The sequence below is a fragment of the Bubalus kerabau genome, chromosome 22, assembly GCF_029407905.1.
Source record: "Bubalus kerabau isolate K-KA32 ecotype Philippines breed swamp buffalo chromosome 22, PCC_UOA_SB_1v2, whole genome shotgun sequence".
Taxonomy (NCBI): domain Eukaryota; kingdom Metazoa; phylum Chordata; class Mammalia; order Artiodactyla; family Bovidae; genus Bubalus; species Bubalus kerabau.
This window is the reverse complement of record NC_073645.1, coordinates 20,261,646-20,279,966: the sequence shown is the minus strand read 5'-3', so window position 1 is coordinate 20,279,966 and position 18,321 is coordinate 20,261,646. Positions and strand designations below refer to the sequence as shown.

Below are 18,321 nucleotides of genomic sequence, written 5' to 3'. Positions count from 1 at the left end.
CCCTCCTCTGGTGCCAGATGGCTTTCCCGCTCAGAGCCTGCTGGCCAGGCAGCAGGCAGAGCACCTCATGTCCCTGCTTACTTGGGGAGATAGTGAGTGCCTTTGCAGGTTGGCAGGGTCAGTTTGGTGATACGTTCCCCACATCAAAGGTAGGAGGATCTCCCACCTTGATCCCCACATTCCCCAGTCCCAGTGCTGCGGGCCCACCACAGAGTGTTTGATGTGGGGGGTGGGGGCTGACTTTCTTCAAGGTGCCTTAGAAGCTTAGGGATATGCCCTGCCTTCCCTTTCCTTATCTCTCTCTGAAATAGCTTTGGGATCCTGCCTGAGTCATCTCATTATCTAACCTCAGAATGGTTCCTTCTGTCACTTGTACCACTTGGAGAAGGCAAAAAAGAGTCAGAATCCCACTCTGTGAAGCTGGTCTCTGGTTCAGCCTCTTCTCCCACCACCCTTCCCTACTCCCCCAAATTTTCCTGGGGTACTTAGTCTTGACCACTATAGCCTAGAGCAAGCACAAGCCTGTTGACTTCAAGTAGGTGCTACTTCAGGCCAGTGGGAGATGATGCAGAGTACACCCAGGCCCACCCCTTCAAGGGCAGGGCCCTAGTACACTTCCATGCCACCCACCCGAGCTGGAGCAGGGGTGGAAATGGCCAAACATCCCATCACCCTTCTAGTCTTCAGGGGAATTATACTCTCTCCCCTTAAGTACAAACCCAACCCACCAGCCTCTTGCCCTCCACGTGGCTAAGGATGCCAGGAGGCTTAGCAGTGGTCCTCCTTTCTTGCCTATGTGTGTCCTGTCCATGGCCACAGCACATTCTGGCAGAGGTCTCCCCTGACCCCAGCCGCCCATCTGGGCCCTTCAACTTGTTCTTGGTTGATGGGCTCTCTCCATGATTCTTTTTATCCCTCCTCCTATGCCCTCCAGCCAGTTTCTTGACTCTGCTGTGCTGCCTTCTTGCCCATCTAGTCTTCCTTCACTGGCCCATCCTTGCTGCCTTTTTCTTCTTTCTGTCCCTATCTCCCGCCCTTCCCCAGGCCCACACTACTCCACTCGGCCCTGACTCAGGGATGTCTGGTTACCTTATCCTTTTCACTACTCCCATCATTGTGTCTCCACCCACTGAAATTTCAAAAGCAACCCTGCTCTTGTCTAGAGCAATAACTACTGTGTACCTAGAGTCTATATGCTGGGTATTTCACAGGCATCATTTTCAATCCCCACAACCCTGAAATCAGGTATTATCCTCATGTTAAAGCTGGAGGAAGGCTCAGAGAGGTCAAATCACCCAGTTTATTGAAGGATGATTCACCTGGTGAATCCAGCCCGGGTCTGTTTGGCTCATGCTAAAGACTGGACTCTTTCTATTTCTCATTATTAATGCTTCTCCTCATTTTATACTTTTTAGTCTAGGAAAGTGCTTTGCCTATTATAAAGTAGTAAATAATTGTAGGATTGTTGCTACGTTAGCATACTTAGTACTTATATTTGTTTGTGACTAGGGGGCTTCCCTGATAGCTCGGTTAGTAAACAATCTGCCTGCAATGCAGGAGACCCTGGTTTGATTCCTGGGTCAGGAAGATCCGCTAGAGGAGGGACAGTATCCTCCAGCCCATCCTGGAGTGGGGATAGGCTACCCACTCCAGTATTCTTGGGCTTCCCTTGTGGCTCAGCTGGTAAAGAATCCGCCTGTAGCTCGGAAGACCTGGGTTTGATCCCTGGGTTGAGAAGATCCCCTGGAGAAGGGAAAGGCTACCCACTCTAGTGTTCCTTCCTGGAGAATTCCATGGATTGTATAGTCCATGGGGTTGCAAAGAATCAAACACAACTGAGCCACTTTCACTTCACAAGGACAACTTCAACCCTTTGCCGACAAGGTGTTCCCTAAACCCAGTTCTCCCTACTGACCAACTTATTTGAGCTTTTGTTGAACCCAAGGACGCATCACTCTTAGAGCCACCACCTAAATCTGCTTCACACTATAGGAAACAATGGGGGATTTACAAACTGTCCTTTACCCAGTGATGAGCCACCAGGTTGATGAGTGTTTTGTGCATCGTGGATCAGGGAGAATGGAAGGAAGTGAGTTTATTTGAGTTGGAATTTTTGAATTGAAAAAAGGAGAATTGATGGTGGAAAGTTTTGCATTTTCTGCAGGACCACTGTGCTAGAAGTTGCCAGGAGTCAGAGTTGTTAACAATTCAAATTTCAAAGAACAAGAAATACTTTTAAAAACAGTGAGAGTTCTATCTCTGGGTGTTTTCCAGCCGGGTCTGAAAAGCTCTTGACCAGAAATCTTATGAAGTGGATCCGTGCTGAGGTGGCGGGACTGGGAATCTTTTCAAGTTTTTATCAACTTGAAAATGTCCTCATTCCTTTTATTTTATGTATGATGTGAGGTCTTGCGAGATTTTGTGAACTCCGTCCTTGCTCTGTTCTTACCTTCCCTGGTATTAGGAAACCAACACTTCTACCCACTCCCCAACCCTTTCTTCCTAGAGTGGGCTCTTGTTGTTTGAAGATCTCTCCGTGTCTCATCGTCCTTTCATGAGACTGCAGCTCTGTTAGGCCACAATATGCATGCTCTTTTTTCTTTTTTTGTAATCTGCATGCTCTTTAGGGCACAAATTGATTACAGAAAATAATGTGTTTTTTTCCTTTTACGTCTGACACTCTTTCTGGAGACATCCGGTGCCTGAGGTTTTTCTTTCCTCATTGGTGCAGGGCTGACAGTCTGGGGTGATTCTCCAGTGAGTTCTGTGTTCTCTCTGTGCACAGCATCCTGCTTGCTGCTCTTTAATTGCCCCCAGACACATCAATGGACACTTGACAGAGCAGAACCCCATCTAACACCCCTGCTAACTCAGTCTCACTGTGGCCTCTTCCTGCAGTTTCTCCTGGGAGCATTGGCTCCCCTAAGAGCCAGTGTTTTCTGTAAATTTGATGATCACCCAGGACACATCTTCAAATTAGTAATAAAAATTTAACTCATAGCCTCCGGCTCTCTTGCTAGAGAATAATTATATCTTAATCTAGGAGTGTGTCTCTTTGTCCCTGTGTGTGTGTATGTGTGTGTGTGTGTGCATCCTCATGCCCACATGCATGCATGGTCAGTTGTGTCTAACTATTTGTGACCCCATGAACTGTAGCCCACCAGGCTCCTCTGTCCATGGAATTCTCCAGGCAAGAATACTGGAGTGGTTTGCCATTTTCTTCTCCAGGGGATCTTCCCAACCCAGGGTTTGAACTCGTGTCTCTTGCATTGGCAGGTGGATTCTTTACCACTGCTCCACCTTGCTCTTGGTCCTTACCCTTTGCTTAATGTCCTGAGAAGTTCCACATTTATGGAGGGAGCCCCAGTTTTATGGCATTGAAGTCGATCATCTTTGGTATGGAAGCTTTGAGATTTATTAAGGTCACAAACGAACACTGCTGATTAAACTCTTCGAAGAGCACAGTTATCCAAGTTATCCAGGCCCGATCGTCTCTCAGAGGAGTCTTGTTTCCTGCTAACAGGTTACTCGCGTGTGCTGTCAAGACTCACTCGCTGCTGTAGCTGCTGCCAGTTTCTGTGGACGGGGAACTCCTTGGAAGGCGGGCAGCAGGAGTGGTTCTTGTTCTTAGAGGGAATCCTGGGGTGTGGACCACAATGGGGAACAGACCTGACAGCTGTTTGATGACTTAACCAGGGTCACCTTCCTCCCCAGCAGAGGTGGATGAGTGTTCCTGGCCAGATCACGGCGGGTGTGAGCAGCGCTGCATGAACACTCTGGGCAGCTACAAGTGCATGTGTGAGCCTGGCTATGAGCTGGCTGCTGACAAGAAGGCCTGTGAAGGTTAGTATTGGACCTGCCGAGCTGGAGTGAGAGGGGATGGGGGACAAGTCTTAGGAGAAGGGGAACAGATGGAGATGGGGCAGCTGGTCGGCTGTGAAGAAACAATTGTGGGGGATGATTCACCTCCTTCCTGGAGGGAAAAACAACTCGATAAGGCCACAAACACGAGATGACTTTATCGGACTCCACCCCAGCAACTGAGCAAATGGAATCATGGAATTTCATTTTCTTCTGTGACCATGTGAAATTCACATGATTATAAAGATGGAAAATGAAAACAAAGAATAAATGTGAGCGCTTCGGTGTGACACAACAAAGAGCGCATTTCATTCATTTCATTCCAACCCGGCTGGAGGTGTCTCCCTTGCCTGCCTGCATGACTCTGCCTGTTCATGGAAGCCAGGGACATCGCATAGCTTGGTGCAAACATTTCTTGGCCCAAGTCATGTGAAGTCCCCAACTATGCCCCTGAGTGAGAGGTAAGCACAAACGCCTCGTCTTCTTTTTAAAAAAGCAGTAAAGACATGTCCTCAACGCCATCCCTCCAAAGCCTCAGTTGAAATAGACCAGAAGAAAGGATGTGAATTAATCAGTTCAGATTGTCTATTTTTTGTTGTTGTTGATGTTATTAAAGAACAGCAGGGCTTATTGCTGCTTGGGGGAAATCGCAGTCACTTGGAACTAAAACCAAATGAATCTTGCTTCTTTTCCTCCCGTGCAGTGGCCTGTGGCGGTTTCATTACCAAGCTGAATGGAACCATCACCAGTCCTGGGTGGCCGAAGGAGTACCCTACGAACAAAAACTGTGTCTGGCAAGTGGTGGCCCCCACTCAGTACCGGATCTCCCTTCAGTTTGAAGTGTTTGAACTGGAAGGCAATGATGTATGTGTCCAGGCTCTGATTGACTGGGGATGCTGTTGGGATGTGACCCAGGGCTGGGAACTGGGGAGGGGATCAGCAGGCAGGGAGGTGGCCTCCAACGGTCGTGGGGTTGTAGCTGGGCAGAATCTGGGGTGTTTGTCGAGGTGATTTCAACTGCACACCCTTGGCAGATGGAGTGCTCTGGTCCTCTCATCACTGATAAATCCAAGGAGAAGCAGGACAAGAGAGGAGGAGGGGGGTCTTGGGAGTGGGAGGTGGTCAGGACAGGTACGTCCCCTGGGGTTATAATCTGGGGCTTAGTGTCCAGCTGGGAAGAATGGAGGGAGTGAGATGCATCTGGGGACCAGGGTAGCATAAACAGCCCATTCCCTCCCGTGGGCAGTGGTCATGGGATGACTGCATCAGCCAGCCAAGGCCCAGGCAGAGCCCACTGCTGGACAGCAGGTCCAACGTGCCCCCTGTCTGCACCTTGGGCTGGAGGGATCCCAGTGAGAGTTGAGAGGACCCTCCTGCCAGACCCAGTCAAACCCATCTGCTCACCTGGAGGGTGCAGCTCTTAGGAAGGGGGTCCTGCAGGGTGCCAGGATTTGGGGGGAGGGAAGTGGGAGCCCCCGACGGCTCCCCACGGTGCTCCCTTGCTTGGTGCTCCTCAGGTGTGTAAGTATGACTTCGTGGAGGTGCGCAGCGGCCTGTCCCCTGATGCCAGGCTGCACGGCAAGTTCTGCGGCTCTGAGACGCCCGAGGTCATTACCTCACAGAGCAACAACATGCGCGTGGAGTTCAAGTCCGACAACACGGTCTCCAAACGCGGCTTCAGGGCCCACTTCTTCTCAGGTGTGCGGGTTTGGGGGCAAGATCACAGACTGAGGGAGACAGGGTTTTGCAGGCTCCCAGCCTCAGGGCAGCCACCTACCCCTCTCTGTCTGCTGCCCCTGCCCTCACAGTGTCTCTGCCTCGGTCCGGGTTTTATATAGTGGTAGCTATTTCACTTTCACTTTTCACTTTCATGCATTGGAGAAGGAAATGGCAACCCACTCCAGTGTTCTTGCCTGGAGAATCCCAGGGACAGGGGAGCCTGGTGGGCTGCCGTTTATGGAGTCACACAGAGTTGGACACGACTGAAGCGACTTAGCAGCAGCAGCAGCAACAGCTATATTATTATAGGACTGCCGAAACAAATGACCACAGACTAGGTGGCTTAAAACAACAGAAATGTTGTCTCTCACAGCTCTGGGGGCCAGAGGTCTGAAACTGAGGTGTGGGAAAGGCTGGACTCCCCCAAAGGACTTGAAGAAGAGCCTGGCTTGTGTCTTTGTAGCCCCTGGTTCCAGTAATGAAGTGCTGGGTGGTCTTCAGTTCTTTATCTGTTAAGGGTCCTTGAAGGATTCTTGGTTGTCCTCATGGAATCAGAGGCTAAAACACTGAGTGTCTGGTGACATTACAGGCAGCAGGCAGAGGGTTCAGAGTGAAGGGAGACACCTGAGCCCCGAGGTTATCCTTGGGGGAGGGCTGGGAGTGGAGGCTGACCCTCGGTTAGTAGGGGAGGAAGCTGGCTTAGGCAAGGGCTGCACGCTGCTGGCTTGAGGCACAGGAACCACAGCGACGACAGCAGCTGGCGCTTGAGTCCATCCATGATGATATATAAAAACTAACAGTGACGCGGGGACTGGACACTGTTCTAAGTGTTTTTTTCTTATACTAATTCATTTTCTCCTCTCTATGGAGAAACAACCCTATGAGGTAAGGACACCGTGACTAACTCCATTTTACAGGCGAGGTAACTGAGGCATAGAGGTCAAGGACTCCCCAAGGTCACAATAGCTGGAAGCAGAGGAGCAGGGCTGGCGCTGGGCTGTCTGGCTCACGGCTCTCGTGCTTATCTGCTCCGCAGGCATGAGGAGGTATGGAGCCATGGAATAAGAGCCCGGCCTCCAGGTCGCACCGGCTGCTTGCTCACTGAGCAACCTTGGGCACGTTAGCGGTCTCAGCCTCAGTTTCCCTACCTGTAAAATGGGGACACAGGCACCTCCTCCGAAGGTTGTGTGACAATTAAGTGAGGTAATATAGAGAGTATGTGTTAAGTTGCTTTAGTTGTATCCAGCTGTTTGCAATCCTATGGATTGTAGTCCACCAGGCTTCTCTGTCCAAGGGGTTCTCCAGGCAAGAATACTGGAGTGGGTTGCCATGCCCTTCTCCAGGGAATCTTCCCCACCCAGGGATCGAACCCACATCTCATGTCTCCTGCATTGGATGCAGATTCTTTACCACTAGCGCCACCTCAGAGGCCCAGAGAGTATAGTATAGAGTGATTAGTGTCCACCACATAGTAAATAATTCATGGTAGCTGTCTTTTTATTGTTAATATTATTACTAATATTAGCCTATCCTTTAGGGAGCTCCTTGGTTTGGGTGGGAAGCAGGGGTGGAGACACATGTACACATGAAGTGCTTTAGGAGCATGGGGAATTCAGAATATACAGGGCCAGGTCATGCCCAAGGAATGCTGCCCCACCCTCCCCCTCGGGGAGGAAGAATCAGCGTTGGTGATGATCAGGGAGGCTCCCTGGCAGAGGCTCCTGTTGAGCGGGGGCCCTGGGTTGTGAGGAACGCTCCCAAGTTGGTGGTTCCTGGAGGCTCCTTTTGAGCGGGGCCCTGGGCTGTGAGGCGCGCTCCCATGTCGGTGGTTCCCCTTAGGATAGTCCGTTGATCCCCACAGACAAGGACGAGTGTGCTAAGGACAACGGCGGCTGCCAGCACGAGTGTGTCAACACCTTTGGGAGCTACCTGTGCAGGTGCAGGAACGGCTACCGGCTCCATGAGAACGGGCAGGACTGCAAAGAGGGTGAGGCTGGACCGTGGCCGGGGTCAGAAGTGGGGGGTCACCTTGGCTGCCCGAGTATACCCATGCTCAAGAGCCAGGGGCGCTTCTTCCCCGGTTGGCCAAGCCTGGAAATGAGGCTCAGCTTCTGCCTGCCTTCCCTTCCCAGCCTCCTGCTCATGAGTGAATTCCCCCAGGGTAGTCACTCCTTCAGGGGGCTTGTAGGGGCCCTCAAGTGCTCTTCTACACTTATTGTTGGAAAGAAGTTAAACCCCAGGTTCCAGAATCAGACCCCCAAGGTTTAAATCTTGGCTCCGCTACTTACTAGCTATGTGACCTTGGGCGAGTGACTTAACCTCTCTGAGCCTCAGTTTCCTCTTCTGTTTAAAAAGGACTAAACATACCTCCTTCTTAATGTTTTTATGAGGGTTAAATGAGAGAATGCTTAGCAAGTATTTCATATAGGCTGACACACAGTAAGCACTTGAAATGTCCATAGATATCAGCTATCTCTGTTGTAATCTTATGTACCATGCACGAGTCTAGTAAAACAGAATTTGGGGAAGACTTTGTTCCCTGCTCCATTTGCTCCTGAGAGTCCTTCAGAGCCAGATGGCTTTTGATGTCCAGCCAGTCTGAGAAAGGCCTTCCCTGTGTTCCTACTCCACCCTGCAAAGGGGGTTGAGCATCTCGATAAACACACAGGCCTGCTGGCCGTGGCCCCACCACAAAGCCCTGCATGCATGCACAGCAGGGGAGGGAAGAGGTGAAGACTTCACGCCCCATCTGGGACAAGCACTTCAGACTTAGGGGATTCGGGCTGGCCAGGGCCTCCCTGGAAAATGAGCTAAATAAAGAATTAAAAAATGAGCTCAGACATCTTCCGAAGCCCACCCTCAAGGCCCATGTTCTGACCTGGACACAGGGAGTCACAGGTTGGGTTGAAAGGTGGGTTGGAAGAACTTGGAAGGACTGTCATTCTGAAACTTAAGAAAACGAAAAAAAAGCCACCTTCCTCTAGCCCCTGTGGTGCAGGGGAGGCCAGGAGGATTATAAAGTCAGCTAAGGGTCCATCAGGTGAACGGGATGGGTCCCCATCGGTGGGTGGGGTGTCCAGAAGCAGACACCCTGTGTCTGAACTGTTGCCCTGCTGGCACCTGTTCTCTTCATGGCTACAGGGCAGAGGCAGCAAGGAGGTGGAACCTCCACACAGCCGCCCCCAACCCTGACCTGCCCTCAACTGCCCCCTGCAGCTGCCTCAGCCTGAAGCACCCACAACCTGCAGCCTAGGAGACAGCAGCGGTACCTCCTTGGGGTCCTCTCCTTCCTAATCAGCAATAGCAAAGGCAGTCCTGGCTCCACCCCTGACCAACAGGTCGCTTGCCTTCTCTCAGCTTATTTTCTCAATTAGAAGGTGGAAAGGATTAAATGAGAGGATGCAATCAAAGTGCTTACCACAGCGCTCAACGCAAAGGGAGACATATTCTAGCTATTGGCCAAAACGGTACTTACTGAGCAAGTCGTGGCACCACTCTTTGCAAATTGCATGGTAACCAGGGCAACATCTGTAGCCTCCAATTGAAACTACTTTGGAAACTAAAAGACAGAGGGCATGGTGATGGAGACCTTTGTTAGCACTCGCTGCGCCTTTCACATGGATTATCTCATTTAATCCATGCACTCACCCCCCTCCAAAGGTTGGCACTCCTTTTACAAACAAGGACACCAAGGCTTACAGAAGTTCCCAAAGTCCCCCAGCTTGTATGCAGTGGAACCAGGACTTGAAATGAGGCCCATCTGACCCCAGGGCCTGTGGTCTTAACCAACTCTACCATATTTCCAATGACAACTGCAAAGCAAATAGCAATAGTTAAAAAGCTAACTCCAGGAATGTAGCAAAGAAAAATACATCAGCAGATCTCTGAGCCGGGAAACCCTTGATTCAGGCCAGCCTCTGCCCCCACGTTCAATGACCATGTGACAAGAGCTCAGGGAGGAGACTCTTCCAGAACACCTCTTCTGCTGCCCACAAGTGAGCTACCTCTCTCTCTCTCACTCTCTCTCTCTGCCTGTCCCCAGCCGGCTGTGTACACAAGATCAGCAGCGCAGAGGGGTCCCTGGTGAGCCCCAACTGGCCTGACAAATACCCAAGCCGGAGGGAGTGCACCTGGAACATCTCTTCAACCGCGGGCCACAGGGTGAAACTCGTGAGTTATTTTCAAAGTCTGTGAACAACCCAGATTTCAGTATCAGACCGACATGGGTCTGGGTCTCTGCCCTGCCTCTTCCCAGCTCTGAAACCTGGTGATGTTAATCAACATTTCTAGGACTCACTTTTGTATTCCGGAAAATGGGGCTGCTGGTAAAACCTACCTCAAGTAGCTGTTGTGCAGATTAAAAAAGAGGGTGTACCTGAAGCCATCAGCACAGGGTGATGGCTGAGCAGCTGTGTAAACAGCATCTGTTCACGGTGGTGTCACTCTGAACTGGCACCCTTTACACAGACCTGAAGTGTTGTTTGTGATTCCATTGTTTGCAGTTATAACATTTTACCAAATGATACATTCTCGAGATATAAAAAAAATATAGTCAGTCAGAGGGTTGGAAAGTGAAAACCAAAGTTCCAGACCCCCATGCTCACTCTAGAAATTACTTTTCTGAACATTTTTTTGTGAATTCTTCCAGAAATTTCTGTGTTTGTGTGCACAGGAAAAAAACATACATCCTTTTCTTGCTCACATTTCTCAAAAGTACTCTATTATTCATATTCCTCTACAACTTACATTTTTCCCATTAACAATGAGTTGGACATGGCTGAGCAACTAAGCACTTTGCACCTCACTGTTGTTAGCCAATTAACAATAGGAGATTAAGTTATGTATGCTAATTCTCTCTTGCATTAAACATATATGTCTTCCAAGCCTCTCTTTGAGCTTCCCTGGTGGCTCAGATGGTAAAGAATCTGCCTGCAATGCAGGCGACCCGGGTTCGATCCCTGGGTTGGGAAGATTCCCTGGAGAAGGAAATGGCAGCCCACTCCAGTATTCTTGCCTGGAAAATCCCATGGACCGCAGAGCCTGGTAGGTTACCGTCCATGGGGCCGCAAACAGTCGGACACGACTGAGCGACTTCACTTTCACTTGGATTAATATATATGAGTGTCCCCTTGACTGGGGCATCGGGGGGTAAAGGCAGGTTCCCTGACCAAGGGTGCTCATGTGGGCACCTCCTATGCATGGCTGTCTCTGTAGTAAGCACTTTCAGTTGCTCTCCTGGGTCAATCAGAAGCCTTGAATCTGGGCGAGGGCGAATTAAAGCGAGTGCATTGGAGAAAGGCTGCCATCTGCTGGACGATGTTCGTCATGGCAACAGGAATCTCTGAAGCGGCGCGGGAATGGAGCCCCCCGGGGTTGGGAACGCGCAATATGCACTCTTGGAACTGGTGCTTCGGTGGAAGGGTCACAAGATTTCAGTAATTGCCCCCAAAGTCTTTTCCTGTTCTCTGCAGTGCTGAAGAACCAAAACAACAGATCACAGTGGCCAGAGTGAGCCCAGACCTCCAGTTTATCTGAGGCTCATACATACGTGCTAGCTCTTAAATATTTCCTTGGGAAGTGGATAGTGGGTATTGATCACACTCTACCGTTTTGCTGCCACAGAGTGTGAGCTGAATGCTTACCAGGAAGCTGGTGTCTGACTGCATGGGGGCAGCCATAGGGCATCCCATGAACTTTGGGGAGCTCACTGGCCCGCCATCCACCTCCCATTGCCCTGCCCTCCCTGTTACCACCGGCCTCCCTTTCATACTCCTGCCCACATCCCTAGCCCCACTCTCTGGCCCCACCTCCCTGTCTGTAAGTGTGAAGAATCTTTCCCATGTCAAGTGTGTTTAACATCCTTACAAAAGCCAGTGGCCCCTCTATTTCTCCCTCTCTACCTCCATCTCTGACCTGTTGCCCCAGCTCCCTTCGTGTGAACTGAGACGCCTTCCCAGCCCCTCCTGGTAATGTTCTCTCTCCCTCTCTGTCATTTGGTCCAAGTCTTCATTTAAAGTGTCCCCTCTCACCTTGTCCCATGCCCCTGATAGCCACGGGCAGGCCATCATCTGCCCAGAGCCTGAGAAGTCCTACATGTGGAGCTGCAGAGCCCGGCACACAGCCTGAAATTATGAGGTTGCCCTGGCCTGCTTTGGGGGACAGACTTGGGGGGACAAGAAGAAGAGAGGTGGTACAGGCTAGTGATGGTTCAAGTGTGGTCTGGAGTCAGGCTGCCTGGGAGTCAAGTTCAGCTCCGTCCTCTAGCTGTGGGAGCATGCACAGATCCCTTAATCTCCCTAAGACTCATTTTCCCCTTCTGCACACTGGGGCTAATCATAGCCCTTCCCTGACAGCATCATCAGAATTAAGTAACAAAATGCAGGGCTCTGCATGGAAAGCAAACGCTCAACTCAGGCCAGCCTTTCTGACCATGAGCACGTGGAGCAGCGTGCACTTCATAAAAGCACCGTTCACGTCATCTGTGCTCAGGGGGCTGCACAGTGCAGTGCAGAGGTTGAGGGCAGGGGCTCCTGACCTCCTGGTCCTGGCCCAGCTCTGCCAGTGGGTGACCCTTGGGCAAGTTATGCAACAGCTCTGTGCCGCGGTTTCCTCATCTGTAAAGTGGTGGTTATCACAGCAGACACCTCACAAGGTCGTGAGGACTGCTACTTACAAAACACTGAGAACAGTGCCTGGCTCAGAGGAAGCACCTTGGTCTCATGGTTAAGCGAGGGAGACGCCGTGAGACATGACAGAGGAGCACAGACACCAACACGCATTGACACTCTCTGACCCCAGCTGTCTTATCCGCCAAGGGGTCGTGGTGGCAGTGGTTCTCAGGGCTGCTCTGGAGACCAAAAGAGGCCAGGTGGTGACCCTCATCACAAGTGTGACCACCATCGCCATGGGCGCCACGCCCCCCGCACAGCTGGCTGGGCCAGATGTGTGTCCTTCTGTTCCCAGAGAGGGGGCCTGCACCCACCTCAGCTGAAAGGACCTGGGCTCACTCGCTGCTCTTTCACCCCTAGACATTTAATGAATTCGAGATCGAGCAGCACCAGGAATGTGCCTATGACCACCTGGAACTGTACGACGGGCCTGACAGCCAGGCCCCCGTCCTCGGCCGTTTCTGCGGCAGCAAGAAGCCGGACCCTGTGGTGGCCTCGGGCAGCAGCCTGTTTCTCCGGTTCTATTCAGATGCCTCGGTGCAGAGGAGAGGATTCCAGGCTGTGCACAGCACAGGTGCGTGGGCTGGGGCCCTGGCCTTCAGCTAATCCCCATGTGGACCCAAGATAGATGACTGATGAAGGCAGGGAAAGGACCGCCTTTAATTCTGATTATTGTGGGGACGGGAGGTGTGTGATGACGTGCCCCGTTTAAAATGAAACATGAACAGCCATGGGGGGAGGGTTATAGCAACCTATTAAGTGAGCAACCGTTTTTCGGTGCCAAACTTCCTACGTCTCTTCCTTTCTTCCTCCTTCCCTCCTTTTAAACTTTTATTTGTAATTTTGCTGTTTTGTGAAACCCTGGGTCTGGGTGCTGAATGGTGGAAAGAAGTCCTCTGTACCCCCCCAAGAAGCAGTTCCAAAAAACGAAGTGTTTCTGCTTCCCGTTATTTTTCTCACTTGAAATAAACAGCCTTAATCAGCCCTTTGAAGGAAAATGTTTATGCTTATAACACATTATTTACCATGCTAAACAGAAGAAAGTCAGTAAGAACACTGGCTCTGCTCTTTAGCCACTTAAAGGATACAGCCTGGGACTTGTTGTTCAGTCACTAAGTCGTGTCCGACTCTTTGTGACTACTCTTTGCAGCACGACAGGCTTCCCTGTCCTTCACCATCTCTGGGAGCTTGCTCAAACTCACGTCCATGGAGTTGTTGATGCCATCAACCATCTCATCCTCTGTCGCCCCCTTCTCCTGCCCTCATACAGCCCGGGACTAGAATCCGTGAAGCAACCTTGACTTTCTGATCCCCGCCCTCTGACAAAGCAGCGGCAGTGAGGCTCACTCAGAGCTTGCGATCATGATCGTGATCTCCGTGAGGTTTTCTGATCCCTTTAACAGCCCCTCCTCCCAGTTTTTTCCTAGAGCCAGAAAATATGAATCACATGAGACAAAGCAACAGCAAGCATCTTCGAAGCCTGGCTGACCCTGGCCGCAAACTCCCCACTGTTCACGGCTGCATCACCACTTCCCTGGTGATGTTTTAAAGCCACTGACTAGTGACTTCACCCTCTTGTCCCTGCAGACTGAGTGTGGGTCCTCAGGGTGGGTCAGGGTCCTGCAAGAAACAGGGGCACAACTCAGGTGGAGTCATTATTTGAGAAGCTACTAAGGGACCGTTTACAGAGGGGTGGACAGGATGTGGGGACACCACAGGGGCTGTGCAGCAACCATGGCTAAGATGCAAGGCTGTCACTCCCCTCGGTCTCGACGACAGAGGTAGGGGATCAGTTCCTGAAGCCTAGAGACAAAAGCAGGCAAGCAGAGGGCCCCCAAACAGGAGCTGTGACATGCAGTCAAAGGACACAGCCTGTGGTGACCAGGCAAGGAGGGGCCTGGGACTAGTACCTGACCTCTCTCTTCCCTGATCTGCTAGTGCTGGCTGTGGCCAGATCAGGGAGCCAAGGGGCTCGTCCATGTAGACCCAGAGGTCTGTCTCCAGGGGCCAGGGCAGGTGGGAAGAGGAGAGGAGATCTGGCAGGATGGGTGGGAGGCATCCTACCCTGCTCAGCCCTCATTTCATTGCCAGCCACATCTCAAGAATTTGAAATTTTCCAAAGACAGCTCAGACCTGGAAGAAAATCTAAGCCAGAGCACACTCGGGGCTGAGAGTTGGCAGTCGGACAGGACTGGGGCCAGGCTGGATGTGGAGGTCCAGCCGGGGGTGGGTGGGCAAGGGGGGCAGGGACCTCGGGGCAAGGTGAACGTTACCGCACAGTGTGGAAGGCACACCATGGGGAGGAGGCAGGGAGCACACTAAGAACTGCAGTGGGGGAATTTACCTGCAAAATTCCGTCACTCTCTAATGGCCCATCACTCTCATGTACATATTTTTATCATGTGTTATGTAGGATGGGCTCAGGCCAACCAGAGTTACCATCCTAGTAAAAAATAGAAGCTAAAGCTACAGAATACAAGTCCAAAGTTTGAGGCATAGCTCACCTGTAACACCCGCAGAAGGTTTTTGAAAGCTAGCCTGTGGCCAGGCTCTCAAATGCAGGTGCTGCTGCTGCTGCTTGGTCGCGTCCAACTCTTTGGGACCCTATGGGCTGTAGCTCACCAGGTTCCTCTGTCCATGGTGATTCTCCAGGCAGGAACACTGGAGAAGGTTGCCATGCCCTCCTCCACCGTCTGGACCATCAGGAAAGCCCAGCAATACTGGAGTGGGTAGACTACCCCTTCTCCAGGGGATGGGGATCTTCCAGGAATCGACCCAGGAATAGAACCGGGGTCTCCCGCTTTGGGGGCAGATACTTTACCAGCGGAACTATCAGGGAAGCCCAGATACAGGTGCAATCCAGACCTATTCTGAGGTTTCAGGTTTGAGCCCTCACCAGCAGTTTTGAACCCACTCCAGTGTTCTTGCCTGTAGAATCCCAGGGACAGCGGAGCCTGGTGGGCTGCGGTCAATGGGGTCGCACAAAGTCAGACACGACTGAAGTGACTTAGCAGCAGCAGCAGCAGTTTTGATGCGCTTTTGCCGCCCTCTGCTGGCAAAAATAACAGATTACGGTAAATCTGTCGTCAGGAGTGAGCCCTTTTCAGATGCTTCCAGACAACAAAGTGGTAAAGATCCAACCACATCCCGGCGACCAGTAGGGCAAACCATCCCTTGGCCCTGTATATCCATAACTGGAGAGAAGGAAAGGCTTTTATTATGGCATCTCTGGTGTTCCCCGAGGCTCCCTATAGCCCAATCTGGGAACATAGGTCCTGGGTGTGTATGTAAGGGCTAATTTGGATTCCCCAGCGAACCTTGGAAACTTCTGGATTTCTTTTACTTCTCTGTAAAATGGGTTTTTTTGGAGGAGGAAATGGCAACCCACTCCAGTATTCTTGCCTGGAAAATTCCATGGACAGAGGACCCTGACAGGCTACAGTCCATGGGTTGCAAAGAGTCGGACACGACTGAGCGACTAACAAAATGGGGTGATGAAACTTGCTTAGCCTTTCGCACAGAGCAAACACTAGGCTTTGTAGAGAAAACGGGCCTGTACAGCGGGTGTGAAGAGAGACGGGGTTGCTGGGGGTGGGGTGTGCAGCGCAGAGCGTGCCCTCTCTGTGCCGAGGGGGCATCGCGCTTCTCTCTCTGCTCCAGAGTGTGGGGGCAGGCTGAAGGCCGAAGTGCAGACCAAAGAGCTCTATTCCCATGCCCAGTTTGGGGACAACAACTACCCGAGCCAGGCCCGCTGCGACTGGGTGATCATGGCGGAGGACGGCTACGGCGTGGAGTTGATCTTCCGCACGTTTGAGGTCGAGGAGGAAGCCGACTGCGGCTACGACTACATGGAGGCGTTCGACGGCTACGACAGCACGGCGCCCAGGCTCGGCCGCTTCTGCGGCTCCGGGGTGAGTCCTGGGGATGCTGGGGTGGTGGTAGGCGGTCACTGCGGGGACCCAGAGCATGAACTGAGCGGTCAGACACACGTGGGTCACAGCCCTGGCGGCCCCTGCGGCTGCTTAGGGCACAAGGCAGGAGGCCCGTCCTGCTGGAGCAGAGGGAAACCCGGAGGGTAGCTGGAGAGGAGGCTGGGAGGTAAGGGGGACTAGGTCAGGAAGGCCTAATGCAGAGGCCAGCTAGGGAAGAGCATCTTCCTTTTAGGGCTGCCTTTTTGCAGACTGGGCTTCCCTGTAGCTCAGCTGATAAAGAATCCGCCTGTAATGCAGGAGACCCCGGTTTGATTCCTGGGTGGGAAAGATCCCCTGGAGAAGGGATAGGCTACCCATTCCAGTATTCTGGTGGCTCAGCTACCCACTCCAGTATTCTGGCCTGGAGAATTTCATGGATTGCATAGTCCATGGGGTCACAAAGAGTCCCACGCAACTTTCACTTCACTTTTGCAGAGGGTTTGTCTTACTTTTGCAGAGGGTTTGTCTCCTCACACCCCCATTTTTATTTAGCCTTCAGGTCTTTTTAAAAAAAAATATTTTAATTATCCTCTTGTGTATTCCATATACTCCCAATTCTCTCTCCCAGTAGAAACCAAATGCTTATACAAATTACGAATCACTGTTTTAACTATAAAAATTAGTTATGTTCAAGGTCATTATGATTGTTTTCATTATCATCTTTTTCCTGGGCCACCTCCTCAGGACAGGGCAGGCCTGTTCTCATCACTATTTCCCCAGCACCTGCCATAGGGCCTGGCACTGAGTTGGTGCTCAGTGAGAGCATAGACCAGTTCAGTGTCCTGGTCCTCCTCCATCTGCATCACACTCCCCACACTGGGCTCCCAGCTCTGTCTTTTCCTTCACCTGCAGAGCTGATCGCTCAAGCCTCTTTGCAACTGGCCGAACTTACAATAAAATCATTTTGGAGTCATTAATGCATGTGGTAAACAGAACCTCAAACTGGCCTTTGTATGGATCTTTGAATAATTTCCCTTCATCTTCTCTCACCCTCCAAAAGAAAAAGGATGACACAGTGTGGCTTAGCCGATGCAGGCCTTTGAGAGATAAAGGCTTTCAAACTGTGGGGTCCACACGTGGAGGAGAACTTTGAAGGGTCTTGAGCAGTGAAATATACAGGAAGCCCAGTTTGGTTCCATTAGAATCTGGCAGATTGCAGCCTGGGATCCTGGCTTCCTTTCACCTACCACCTGGCGAAACCTTTCTGTCAGACGTAGCAACTCCATCCCACATTTTGTCCTTGGACAAGACAGAGGCCTCAATAATGGTCTTTGTCTTAGATCTCCTGGGAGAACTTCACAGCGATGACCCTAATGCTGGGTGATTCATGATATACACTTTATAGTCAGAAGACCTGAGGTTGGGGACTATTGAGTTGTGAACTAGATTTTCAACTAGATTTTCAAGCATAGAATGGAGATAGTGCCTACCTTATAAAGCTGCTGTAACTTTACATGAGATGAAATCTGAAAATCCTTCAGCATGTGTGTGTGTTAGTCACTCAGTCACGTCCAACTCTTTGCTACCCCGTGGACTGTAGCCCGCCAGGCTCCTCTGTCCATGGGATTCTCCAGGCAAGAGTACTGTAGTGGGTTGCCATTCCCTTCTCCAGGGAATCTTGGAGGGATCAAACCCAGGTCTCCTGCATTGTAGGAGATTCTTTACCATCTGAGCCACCAGGGAAGCCCTGAAAGTGCTTAGGTGCACTTAATTAACTGATGCACTTAATAATAATAGATTCTGTAAGAGCTGTGCGTTTAGAATTGTCTTTGGAAAAGTAGAGCTGGGACAGGGGGGTGGGGGTGCTCTTGAGAGCAGAATTTGAAAAGCTTTTCTTTGAAAAAACAGCTTGTTTTGATGCCCTTCAGCGTCTCTCCTGTGTCTTTGTCTCATCCTCCTTATTTTAATACTCTAACCACAGCCAACTGGCTTAAAGTCCCCCTGGTTTTCCTTTCTCCCCGCCTCAGCCATTGGAAGAAATCTACTCTGCAGGGGATTCTCTGATGATTCGATTCCACACTGATGACACCATTAACAAGAAAGGCTTTCATGCCCGGTATACCAGTACCAAGTTCCAGGATGCCCTACACATGAAGAAATAA

General features: G+C 51.1%; 1 protein-coding gene across 1 annotated transcript in view; it reads left to right on the top strand.

The window, feature by feature from the left end:
- Positions 1-18,321, top strand: part of TLL2 (tolloid like 2) — a 148,949-nt gene extending 130,628 nt beyond the window's left edge. Inside the window, exons 14-21 of the mRNA XM_055560672.1 lie at positions 3,718-3,843; positions 4,565-4,725; positions 5,379-5,559; positions 7,442-7,567; positions 9,623-9,750; positions 12,609-12,822; positions 15,909-16,159; positions 18,187-18,321. Of these exons, the coding sequence (XP_055416647.1) occupies positions 3,718-3,843; positions 4,565-4,725; positions 5,379-5,559; positions 7,442-7,567; positions 9,623-9,750; positions 12,609-12,822; positions 15,909-16,159; positions 18,187-18,321 (1,322 nt within the window). The remainder of the gene's footprint in view (positions 1-3,717; positions 3,844-4,564; positions 4,726-5,378; positions 5,560-7,441; positions 7,568-9,622; positions 9,751-12,608; positions 12,823-15,908; positions 16,160-18,186) is intronic.